At 40.0% G+C, this 13496-nt stretch overlaps 1 protein-coding gene across 6 annotated transcripts in view; it reads left to right on the forward strand.

Moving 5' to 3' along the window:
* The window catches only part of THRAP3 (thyroid hormone receptor associated protein 3), a 47984-nt gene extending 40036 nt beyond the window's left edge, over positions 1 to 7948 (forward strand). For 4 of the 6 annotated variants that reach the window (XM_075264500.1, XM_075264501.1, XM_075264502.1 and 1 more), the window contains 4 exons: positions 4807 to 4985; positions 5601 to 5802; positions 6547 to 6690; positions 7240 to 7948. In XM_075264500.1, the coding sequence (XP_075120601.1) occupies positions 4807 to 4985; positions 5601 to 5802; positions 6547 to 6690; positions 7240 to 7455 (741 nt within the window). In that variant the 3' untranslated portion in view covers positions 7456 to 7948. The other 2 variants (XM_075264504.1, XM_075264505.1) reach the window with 2 other exon arrangements.
* Positions 7949 to 13496: the final 5548 nt, after the last annotated feature.

The raw sequence follows: 13496 nt of genomic DNA on the forward strand, positions 1-13496 counted from the left end.
ACTGGTAATGTTTATATTAAAAAAATAGAGGCATATAATACTGGAACTACCATTGACAGTAGGTAATGGTGACCGTTCCCCATCCCTTTTCAGTACATGACCTGCAATCTGATATCTTAAGTCTGTAAGTTGTATGCTCTTGTTTTTTTTTTTTTTTTTTTTTTTTTTTTGGGGGGGGGGGTTCCCTGTTGGTGTTGTAGCAGCTGTGTAAGACATTTCTGTAAATAAAATAGAATTAAAAAAAAAAAAAAAGCATGTAAACTGTTTAGTATACAGTGCTCCAGACAAAATAGATTTATTGGACACCTGTCACTTTAAAATTGGGAAAAGTAAACTAAGATGAAACAGATATAATTGTTACAATAAAAAAAAATACTTAAATGTGTCCTGTAGGACTCTCCATGTTCAAGCCTCTTAAAGTGTAAGTAAATTTTTTTTATTTTTTAATCAACATCAATAGTGCTGGTGAGGGGAATAAATTTTGCATTACACTTGACTAAAGAAAAGTACCTGTGTCTTTATGACGCTAGGTTCACACAGGCGCTCAGGATTCTGTTCATCAGGGGACCCGAAAAATGGAAACCCAATCTACTTGAAAAATGCAGAGTCCACTTTTTAAGCGGTGTGTGGGATGGAATTCCCAAATGGAAACAGACTGCTGGTGTGAATCCAGCCTTACTCGTGTATTTACATATGAGTATTTTGGTCTGTACGCTGCAGTGAACTGTATGGACTGGGGAGGAGGAGGAGAGATGGAGATGGATTCCTAATAACCCAGTTATATTGTGATAGAGAACAGTGCAGATTTTTTTTCTGCTTAGAAAAGCTTTCTTATTCCTCCTGCCCTCTCCATAGGTCATTGTTTGTAAGAAAAAGTTGTACAATTTTCCAATATACTTTCTGTAGAAATTCCTCATGGTTTTCTAGCTCTTATTTATTCTGTTAATTCCAGTGGATAAAAATCAGTCCTTGGTCATGTGATGTGCAGTCCATGGTCATGTGATGAGTACACAGGTGTGCAGTTGTTATGATCACCGAACAATAATCAGACATCTGCCTGGTAACGAGCAGGGCACCTGTGTGTCATCACATGACCATGGACTGACTTGTATCCAATGGCAGTAAGCCGAGTGAATGACAACAAGCCGAAATCTAGAAAACTGTGAGGAATTGATACAGAAAGTATATTGGAAAATTGTACAACTTTTTATTACGCAAACAACCTTTATCTCTCTATATTTGTCTGAAAGTGGCCATCTCCTTTTAAGTATATTACAAAGTTTATTACCCTCACCTGCATTATGGATTTATGGAGAGAAAAAAAAAAACACTTTGAGGAAGTTGTATGATACAATGATTACACATGTATTATAACATACTCACACATGAATAGACTTCCTGCAATCATAGTAGTAGTTGTGTAAAAAGAAGTTATACAAAAAGATATCCCATGTTAGCTATGTATAACTGTCTATCTAATAGCTATATATAACAGTCTAAATCTATATGTGTTTCAAAACTGTGGAAAATAAAAAACGAAACTGTGGAAGGAAAAATTGCTCAGTGTACCAAATGGGCAAATACAACAATCTACACTGTTGTGGTATCTTAAAGATTATATCCAGCCCAGAGGCAAATCAGGTGACAGCTGCCTGTTCCCTTTTCCATAGATTTCTGTTATGTGAGTAGAGTGAGTGAGAGAGATGAATTATATACAAATAAAAATTCTGAAAGGGGGTTTAAATAAACACAATAGTTTGTATTAACACAACAGGTGTGACTAGCTGTCAGACAGAAGTTGAGAATTACTTGGGAATGTATAAGACGATAAGTATTATGATGATGAAAGCAATGGCTGACAATCACCATGTCCCATACACCACAGTATCATGCTGGCCACATTCATTAAGCTGTTCTGCTCTTCAGGTACAAGCATGTCCTTGCTCTCTGACATCTGTGTCCAGTCTTTGGGCTGTGGTACAGCAGACCTACTGGCTTTGCCTTCTATTAACTTGCCAGAGATGGACAAGAGTCTTAAAGCGTACATAATCATAATGTACATAATCATTTTTAAATTTGCAGATAATAAAAAAGCAAACATTTTTTGCAAATATTAATTAATCATTTTACAGATTTTTTTTCTAAATATTTTGTGGTCGCAGCTTTGTTGTCTTGATTGGTTGCCAGTGGATATGACCATGAAGGAACTTTCTAAGGTCAGAAAATCAGCCATGATTTCCTTATTGTGGTCGGGATATCTTTTGATACATGTAGTGAGTCCTACCTGATAACCCTGAGAACTTGACTGGGTTCCTGACAACTCCCAGACCATAGAAAGCTTCTGCACTCATGGTCGTATCCATTGGTAACCGATCAAGACAACGGATGTCACCACTAAGATGGTTAGAGAAAATCTTTAAAACTCTGCACAACTTTTAACTACTTATATTTGGAAAAATGTTTAACTTTTATTTATCTGCAAATATAGATAGGATACCCCTTTATTTTCTCCCCACTACACAAAATGTTTGGCAGGGACTCCTAGCCCCATTCTCAGGGATCTGTCCTGGAAGTAAGGTTGACATCTGATATGTATCTCCTGAACCAAATCAGTTTGTGTTAAAGAGGATGTTTCATGTCCTCTTGCTCATGCGGCTTTATATACTGCAAGAATTCGGCACAGCTTTCCCATTATCTCCTGCCCCAGAGCACATATCTGTGCCGTTAGTTTCGCCACCGATTTCTGCCCACTGTCAGAAGGGCGTCCCTGACAGTCTAGCTGTGCTGTGAGGAATGCCTTCATATCCTTGTACTGGAGTGGGGAGTTGTTCCTCACAGCTTAACGTCATCCTTGAGCAGAAAGCAATGCCCCTCTGACGGCGGGGAGGACATGAAAAGTCCTCTTTACATACGCCATAAAGAAGTGTACATTTATGTTACTATTTTGGTCATCTAAGTTACATGTGCAGTTGGTTTGGCTGTCATCTGGATCTTGCATTGGAGTCTGTTTGCCTGAAGTTGTCAGATGAAGAAAGTCCTGCAAGGACATGATTTTCATCTGCCGGTTTCAGGTTTAAAACTTTAGACCCGATTATAGTCAATGGAGTCTCCATCTGCCCATTATTGTTGTTGTCCTCTGAAAGACTTGAACAATAGGCAGGCTGGCACAGATGTCAAGCTAAAAATTGCTTATTTCCTTCTTAAAGTAGAAATTGCTAAACTGATTGGATAGTTTAATTTTATACTTAGAAAAAAAAAATCGGGTGAATTCACGTCTTCATCATTTAATTCATTCTTCTGGAACAAACAGATTAAGTAATACAACTGATCCATCTAATGACAGGATAACTTAACAAACAGATCCCATTATGGTCAAAGGGAGATATCCGTTATTTTCACCCTGTCATTGACAGACAAAAACATTAAGACTTCCAGAGATTTTTTTTTATCTTCAATTTGTGTGGCAGACGGACACATATGTAAACATGTAGTCAAAGCTTCAAGCAGCTTTTTTTAAAATTTTATTTAAAATCTTATTGAACAAAATACATTAGGCTTTTGCAACAAAAAATTGATTGATAGACCTAGCCAGTAATTTCTTTCTTTCTAAAGCTGGCGTTACATATAAGATGACAGGGTCTCTCTGAACAGAAACCTAATCCGCTTAACCGCAGGACCCCATAGACTATAATAGGGTCTGCTGGGTTCTCGCCCGAAAAGGGCTAAAAATGCTGTTTGTAGCACTTTTCTCTCAGCATTTTTCAAGTGGAATGAGGAATGGAATTCCCCAGTAGAGAGCAGGCGCAGCTGTGAACCTTTTCTTGTTTGCTTGTAATTTGGGGAGGCCCCTCTGGAGTGCCTTAACTCCTGCATATAGATCTGGTATTATACAATCCCACATGTCTAATCGCTCTGTCCCTCTACTATCTTCTCGTGGTGCCAAGTATAGAAGCCATAATACACATAAGGTAATCGGTTGATCCTGCTGAAATTGGACAGACAATTATCATATGTGCAAAGCAGCTGAAGTTTTATAACACATCTTCAAATGTATTTTACATTAAATGAATTTCTGAATACGAAGTCTGTTTGTGGCATAGTCATTTACTTTGGTTTCATTGCTGGAAATTATGACAGACTTAAAGCAAGTAAACTCAAACAATAGAAGCCTATTACTCTAGAAAACCTAGTGTAACACTAATATCATACTAAGAACTGCCTATGTAATTGCTCTAAGGCTACATGCGCACACACATAGCACAGACAGCACATAGATGATATCTACGTGCCATCCTTGACCTCCATGGACCCATTCATTTCATGTAGTAAGCCCAGGTCTCTAAACAGACCTGTACTGAGTTTTGCCCACTGGCTCACAGACCCTTCATGGACCTTGATAATACACAGATATGTGTATGGGGCCATATAAAATAATGGGTAAGGCATGCAATCCTATAAAGTAGGATTGCATGCCTTTTAAGGGACCAATCTTGTTTTTGGGGAAGAGGAGAAGGCTACACACACACTGCTTTATCTACATGTCAAACTGTGACAGCATTTTTGTTTTTAGCCATTTCTTCTGTTCATGTTAACTTTATTTTGCTTGCTTATATAGCACCAAAGTTACCATGAGTAATACCTATCTGTATTTTGTCAGTATCTTGTAAGAGGTAAGGGTGAACATTTGTATGGCAAATTGTGATATGAGTAAGATTTGAAACCTTAAGAAACATGAATCAAACTGCTGAGATTTTTTTACTTTACTTTACATAAGGTTTAGTATAATATTTTCTTGTGTTACCATAGGGGGAAGGAAAATATAGAGAGGAGCCTTCAGATCTGCGGCAGGACATTGAACGCCGCAAAAAACATAAGGACAAACGTGACCATTCCCGTGACTCTGGGGATTCCAGAGATTCAAGCCGTTCCAGGGAGAGGTCGCCTGAGAAACCAGAGAAGCCCAGGAAGTCCTCCAAAAAACACAAGTATGTGGTAGTGTATTGGTTTACGTGTGTGCTGTTGTGTGTTTAAATCTGCACAGCTTTATGCTTGCCTACTTCTAATAACAAAATAAATGATATGTGTGTGTGTGTGTTTTATTTTTTTATTTTATTTTTGTATATTTTTATATGTATAAACTAATATGGTGGTCTAAGTAAAGAAGAATAAAGGTTTGACACTATTTGCTAGCTTGGTGTTTTGTACCCATTCACTGGTGCACGGTTTCAGCAGTTTCCAGAAACTTAGTGGGTTCAAATAATCATCATGGGTCCATTGTCCTAATCAGTCACAGGATAAGTACAACGGATGTTAGAGGTTATCCAAGGAGTTTTACAATACTATCCCTAGGGATGTATGTATATAATATATACATCCCTATTTATTATATAATCTAATATTGGACCTGAGTTCTAGGCTGGTTCTGACCCGGGGTCACGTGATCTGTACCTGGCACCCAGGTCCATCTTCTGCAGTTTTCACAGATGGTTATCAATGCTGTGGATGCTGGAGGACCTATAATAAAGCTAGAAAACAGGTGTGAATGTAGTCCTGTTTTTGGTTAATTCTGATCTTGAAACTGTTCTTCCACTGTGCCGTAGGAAACATAGGAAAGTGCGTGAGCGTTCCCGTTCTTCCTCCTCCTCTTCACATTCCTCCCATTCTATGCGGGCAGCAGCAACAGACGAATTTCCTACTGAGAATGAAGACAAAGATGAAAATTCCTCAAACTTTGAAAAGGCACGTTTAGGAAACAAGGATTACCAAGGATCCAGTGACAGAGGAAGAGCTCGAGGAACTTTTGTAAGCCTTTCCTGTTTTTTGGGTAGCAGAATGTTTTAAGCTGTGCTATAATAAAATTCTTTTAACATCAGTTTGACAATCTGGTTGACATATTGTGGCATGTTTATCAATACTTCTTATAATTTGAGGCATATTTATTAGTTTGTTTTGTGACCTTCATAAATGTGGAGTGTTTCTAGAACCTCCGAAATTCTGAATAGACATATATTTGGTTCATGTGAAATTTTGTGGTGCTTTTTAGAAAAGTAGACACATGGAAATAGAGAATTTGAAGTTAATATCATAATAAGTGAATGAGAAATACTTAATCATAAAAATAACACACACAACTTTAATTGCTATAGACAGCAGGAAAAATATAAGAGGGCATTTTCATACAGATGACCTATCCACAGATGGGTCGTCATTATATTAAATTGGGAAGTTTGACACCTGCAATCCACACAGATCGGCCTCCGTGCATCGGAAGCTATAGCAGTAGACAGGAATTATGTGCAGGCTTTTCTTCATGTAAGAGGAGTGATGCTGCAACTCTGTCCATTGTACAGCAGTGGTCCAGGGAATTGCAGCACCGCTCGTTTTACTTGACTAGGAGCAACCTGCACAAAATCCCTGTTCACTGCTGTAATCCTGTGGATAGGTCATCAGTATTGAAATCCATTTGGGAACAGAAAACCTGTTTAAAAACATGCTAAAGCCAATTTTATTTAACTTGAGTTATAACCTCTAAACCTGTCTGCACAGCAATACAGAGCAAGAGGTACAAGACCCTGGAACAGGGGTGCATTTTCAGGAAATAACAATAACAACAACAATGACTTCCAGAAACGCAATCGGGATGAAGATTGGGATCCAGAATACACCCCTAAAAGCAAAAAGTATTACTTGGTATGTATTGCCCCTTCTTTCCCAGGTTATCATTAGTATAGCATTTATTTGATTTATTTCTATGCTTGCTCTTCAGTGTTTGCAGGGAGAAACATTGTCCCTTTTTATGTCTTTGCAGCAACTTGCACATGGGCATTGCACCTAATTTTCTGCCTATTCACCACCCTGTCAACTTATGAATGCCCGGGGAGACCTATTTAGTTGACACAGAATTGTAATTTTTTTCTGTCAGTTAAAACAAGATTGGTTCTCACAGTTGGTATCTGCCTTCTACGGTTAAGTTTTCCATAGGTTCATAGAAGTACTGTGTTGAATTGCCAGTAACATGAGATAGTTGTAGAGCATGTTTATTGTATTATATATTTTTTTTCTCTTAAATATTATGTGGAGGAACAATCCATTTTAAGGATGGTTACCATTTTATAGCGACATGTTCATTTTCAGGTGCGGTGGTAAACTAAAGAACAGTGCAGTTTGTGGAGGCGCCCGTTCATTACAGTGACTTTCAGTATCCAGACCCCGTCCTGATCCATTCTCATCTCTCTGCAGCACGACGACCGGGAAGGGGAAAACGAGGAAAAATGGGTGAATCGCGGGAGAGGCCGCGCCAGTTTCTCTCGTGGAAGGGGGAGGTTCTTGTTTCGAAAACCGGGCACCAGCCCAAAGTGGGCTCACGACAAGTTCAGCGGGGAGGAGGGAGAAATAGAGGAAGACGAGAGTGGAACAGAAAATAAAGATGAGAAAGGCAGCTTGTCACTGGATTAGACTAATTTAAGGTTCTGTTTGCGGGGAGACACTTTCCTATCATTCTATGTCCTGGAACAGACTCTTCTTTTTTTCCACAAAAACAGATTATTCTGTATTAAAAGATCTTTGATTTTATATTTTATTTTCTAGAATTATTCCTCGTTTCCCTAAACCCATTTGTATACATGCTTTCATGGTAAATAGCTAAGGGACTACCACCTTCTTGGATATTGATGCTGCTGCCATCCCTCATACCTGTGTATTGGATATGATCAAGCAAAAAGAACTTGACTTTGTGTGTGACTTCAGTCAGCAATTCTCTTGTTTTGTTTTGATCTCCTCTTCCTGAATTGATGATTTTTTATTTTATTTTTTTTTCTCTGTACCTGTTTTAAGATTTGCGTAGTAATACCAGTTACTAAAGCTGTGGTATTCTTTTTAGAAAAACCTTCAAAGCCCTTTTCCCTAGGTAGGAAAAGGGCATGCTGAATAAATGGTAAATGGGTACCCACATTGAGTATATATGTTGACTTTTTTTGTTTTTATTAAATCAGTTCATTTCTTCAGTGCGGTCACACTTAACTTTGAAGCAAGATTTTAGAAAGGCAGAGACATTACAACAGTGACTAGGAGCAAGAAAGGTTACCTTTTAGAATTGAGTTTCCGTGCAAGAACTAATTTACTAAATGTATGGCATTTAATTACCATTTTAGGCCGGGACCCCATATGATGTAAAAGCCTTGGTTTGCTTGTGGCATTAACGCCACGGGAAAGGGGAAGGTTGTACATAAAGAACAGTGATTGAGAACAGATGGTGGGAATGGAGATAAGAAAAACAAGGAAAACAAAATATGGAAAGGGGCCAGTTTTGGTTGTCTAAAAGGTTTTAAAGTACTCTAAAATGGACTGCGTAAAAGTTTTTTTTCTCCTTTTTATATACCAACAATTCAGAAGTGGCTAAGTGTCAGAAACGCCCTTCTGACTGTAAAGCCCTACGGTACCGGGACCGATATCGCTTTACACCGGGCACAGATCGGGAAAGCCGATAGTGCTCTGAATTCAGCGCACTGTCAGCTTTCCAGCAGTATATAAAACTGCCTGTGCCCCGGACCCTGAAAGGTCCTCTTTAATATGTTAAATTTTGTAGCACAAAAAGGGGTAGTCTTCATGAGTCACACTGATTTCATGATGTTTAAAAGCCATTAGGCATATTTACTAGTACTGTCTAAACGCAGGACAAAGTGTAAAGTTAGACTAGGCCGCATGACTTTGAAGTTGGAGGAAATAGTTGCTGACTCTACTCTGGCTTCAAAATACAATTACATACACAATATTAAAAAATTCCATCATTAAAAGTAAACTTTTTTTTTTTTTTTTTTTTTTTACACACACACATACATTTTGGTTGATTTCTCAGGTTCAATGTAAGTGAATTCATAGGAAGCGTACACAGTGTTGCAACAAGAAAACCCACATTGTTAAGCCACAGGTTTTTTTTGCACAGGTCATAAGTGTCTAAAAACACTTGATAAATGTGGTGCAAAATTAGTTACAGCATACATTTCCATTGGGTTGAAAGAATCAACACATTACAGGTTCACTGTACAGAACATGCAGATGCAGTCTATTCTACATGCTGTGCAATTGATGTTGCTGTGGGTTTTATATACCACTAGAAGGCCAATCGGCTTTCCCATGATGTATCTGGTGAAGAGCTATCTGTGCCGTTACTGTAGCTCCTTCAGGAGGGTGTTTCTAACAGTCTCCTGACACCCCATCACCTGGGCGGTAAGGAACGCCCCCTCTGACAATACAGCGCTATGGACTGTCAGGAGGGGTGTTCCTCACAGACTGTCAGAAACGCCCTTCTGAAGGTGAAGAGCTATTGGTAACGGCACCGATAGCTCTTCAGCAGGGGCACATAATGGTAAAACTGATAGTGCGCTGAATTCAGCACACTGTCAGCCTTCTAGCTGTGTATTACACTGCAGCTGCCCCAGGCCACATGTACATGGAGAAATCTGGTCCATACCTAGTTGGAGTCCTTGCATCCTGGTGATTTATGATACAAGGAGTTCACTGCTTGTCTACAGCTGTACTGTTGTTTGATATGTAAATGATACAAGAAAACAAAGTATTCTAAACACTGATTTATTCTGAGGTTCATATGCAGAGACACCTTTTATGCACCTTGAGATTATTACTAGTGCTCTAACACTAGGTTCACACACCACCACAGATTCCACTTAAAAATCAACGTAAGGAGATTTATCTCTGCTGTTCACAGTATAAAATCAGAAACTCTTATTATAGTCCCCATTATATGGGGTCCGCAGGTAACCAATTTTTAAGTGGCTGGGGACCCGAGAAACAGAAATCTTAAACCGACCTGAAAGACCAACGCTAGTGTGAACCTAGTGTAAGTAATGTGATGTTGAATGTACTGGGCTTCACAAATCTTAGAGATTGTCTGCTTTACTTACCAATGATGCGGTCAATGGAAGACTAGTCTGGAGCCATGGTAGCATGTTTAAGCCATGCAGGTTGCTCACAATAGCAGTTAGTCTGGCATTATCCTGTTCAAAAATGGATCCTTGGAATCTTTGGAGAAAGAGTTGTACTACTGGTTCCAAAACCAAATCAATGCAATTTGGTTAGTGTACCTGAGATGAAGACTAAAGGAGCCATGCTACTGTACATTATGCTACCCAATGCCATAATCCTGGGAGTAGGTCTGGTGTGATGTTCACTTGTTCACTCTTGAATGATGTTGCCCATGTAGTCTACAGACCAATCACCAGCTATCATTGTGTCCAAGACTAAAGAAAGGACTTGATGCTGAAGAGGATAGACCTCCATTCCAGCCTTCATTGTCAACTTGCCGTCTACTAAATTTCCCATCACTAAAAACTGCATCAAACTCCATACGCTTTGCTCGTTTTTTGGTTTTTTTTTTTTTTTTTTGGGGGGGGGGGGGGGGTGCTGCAGTTTCACAAGTAAAGAGGGAAATAAATGTGTTTTAAAATAGCAGCAAAACCTATGTAGGTTTTTTTTTTGTCACTAGATAAATGCACCCTATGCTTATGTTCACTTGTGATGTAAGCTGCAAAAACTTGGCTACATCACTAAATAACTGAAAAATAATATATGTATGTACAATTTTTTCGCTAGGGTTTTGTTTCTGCCAAATCAGGTGTGGATCATAAATGCAGAGAAAGTATAAAATGACAGATGCTAATCCCCTCTCCCCTCCTGCCTCCCTCCTCTTCTCTCTCAGTACACTTTCGGTTTAGACTTCAGAAACTACATGCAAAAACTTTAACATGGAAACCCAGTCCGAGTTTCATGCTGTAGCTGTTGATTCTTTACATATCCTCTGAGATATGCCTAGTTCAGTCCTCTCTTATGTGGATGTGTCTGTAGTAGAAATACATGCTGGGTTTGAGGCCTGTATATCCATCATTCTGCTGCCATCGCCAGCTCTCGTTCTAGTGCAATGGGGAGAATTTATCCTAAACCTATGCTAGTTTTAGTCTTTTTTTTTTTTTTTTTTTTGCATAGGAATGATACTAAGGTGCATGGGAGGGAGGGGGGATGCCTCGGTCTGATTTATTAGAACTGACGTAAGTGTTCTGCCATGAATTCGAATGGAAATCTACTCCAGTTGCTACGAGAGACATGTGCCTGACATATATGAAGAGACTGTGGCCTGGGAAAATATACAAACTCCTTGCAGATGTTGTCCTTGGTTGGCAAGGCAACAGTGCTAACCACTCATTTTGGCTTACACTAGGTTCACACCTGCATTTGGGTTGCCATTCGGGGACTTAGCCTGGGCACCCCTTGAAGGGACACTTAATCTGCAATTAAAGACCAAGCTGGCAGTGTTTGTGTCATTAATAAAGTTAGTAATCTACTTTAACAAATTTTGTCTCCTTTCTTTGCAATCCCCTTGCTTCTGTATTGAAAGCTGTTTCTGCCTCTCACTGAATGTTACTGTGTAGGGGGTGGGTATGGGGCTGTGTAGCAGAGAAAATGGGGGGAGGGGTCACTTTAAACAGTTATATTGTGGACATTATAAAACAGGTTGCAGTTCTAGATTTATTAGTTTCAGAGATATCACTGGTTGAAAACACAGTTAGGATATTTGTATGTAGCTGTGTAATATAAGATATAAAAATCCCAATCCCATTTGTGTTTTCAACCAGTGATATATCTGGAAATAATGTGCATAGCACTTCAACCTTAGTAGTACATGAAAGAAGAGAATCTGACACAAAAAGCAAGTTTGTAGGTTTTGTAAAGTCCACAATATACCGTATTTTTCGGACTATAAGACGCACCTAGGTTTTAGAGGAGGAAAATAGGGAAAAAAAAATTTGAAGCAAAAACTGGTAAAATATGTAATATATGGGAGTTGTAGTTTTGCAACAGCTGCAAGGCCACATTGACAGGTGACCCTGCAGCTGTACGGGGATGCATAAAGCGTTTTTTTTTTGCGGGGCCAGCTGTACTTTTTAGTTATACCATTTTGGAGGATATCTATTGCTTAGATCACCTTGTATTGAAAAAAAAAAGAGGAGGTGATTTAGAACTTTTATTTATTTCATATTTTTAAAGCTTTTTTTTTTTTTTTTTTTTTTACTATTTTATTCCCCCCCGGGGGCTTGAACCTGCGGTCACTTGATCGCAAGTCCCATAGACGGCAATACAACTGTATTGCCGTCTATGGGACATTCTGTGTATTAGTATTACGGCTGGTCATAGACCCAGCCGCAATACTAATATAGCCGTGACAGGCCGGGGAGCTTCATTAGGCTCCCGGCTGTCACCCGAACAGGTCGGCTCCTGCGATATCGCCGCGCAGGAGCCGGTCTGCAACTTTACAGGTACGGGGCCGGTGGGGACCGGCCCCGGGGGAGAAGGGGCCGCTGATACTGACCCGGCATCCGCTGTACTAGAGAGGCGGATGCCGGGGAGGGATAGACGCCGGGGCCTGAGACATCACTACGATCCTCTCCCCTGCATGAAGCCAGCGGCGGGGGGACTGAGGAGCCCCTGCCGCTGCTGGCTTCATGCGGGGCAGAGGAGCGCAGCGATGTCGCAGGCCCCGGCACCTGTAATGGCGTCTATCACTTACACGCTTCCGCCTCTCTATTACAGCGGATGCCAGGCGCCACCTTCAGACTATAAGACGCACCCTTCTTTTCCCCAAAAATTTTGGGGAAAAAAAGTGCGTCTTATAGTCCGAAAAATACGGTAACTGCTTGAAGTGACCCTCTCCACATTTTCTACACAGCCCTTTACTCCCGCACACAGGAACCATTCAGTGAAAGGCAGGAAAATACAGAAGCTACTGAAAGAGTTAAATGCAGGATTTCACAGAAATGATCCAAAATGTGTTAACAAGGTACATTACAAAATTTGACTTTGACAAATACTGCCAGAAAAGTAGTTAAAAGTTTAGTTACGATTTAATTCTGGGGAAAAAAAACTGTTGTGAAAAAGAATCTATCACAACCACTCAGCCAGACATGTCCTGTAGCATGTCTGTAATGTTAATCTGTAATTTTAAGTTTAGTTACACCTTAAAGAGGACCTTTCATCACTTGGGGCACATATGGTTTTATATACCGCTAGAAAGCTGACAGTGGGCTTTCACGATCTGTGCCCCGGGTGAAGGGCTATCGGTGCCAGTACCGTAGCTCTTCACTGTCAGAAGGGCGTTCCTGACAGTCAGGAATGCCCTTGCTCACAGCAGCACCTATGAATTCAGCACACTGTCAGCTTTCTAGCGGTATATAAAACCGCATGTGCCCCAGGTGATTAAAGGTCCTCTTTAAGATGGACATTTTGGTCCACCACCACATGCACTAGTGAAGACCATCTAAGCCGAAATACAGGCTTGACAAAACAGAATATCTCTATCAAACTGGGCCAGCTCCAGCCGCTGGTCTAATCTGCTAGCTCAGAAGTCCATGCGGTCAAGGTTGTCTGCCAGAGTAAATGAACAGTGTACAGTTAGTGGATGTCAGCTACCTGCTGAGTGTCCAGTTGGC

The sequence above is a fragment of the Leptodactylus fuscus genome, chromosome 2 (assembly GCF_031893055.1).
Source record: "Leptodactylus fuscus isolate aLepFus1 chromosome 2, aLepFus1.hap2, whole genome shotgun sequence".
NCBI lineage: Eukaryota > Metazoa > Chordata > Amphibia > Anura > Leptodactylidae > Leptodactylus > Leptodactylus fuscus.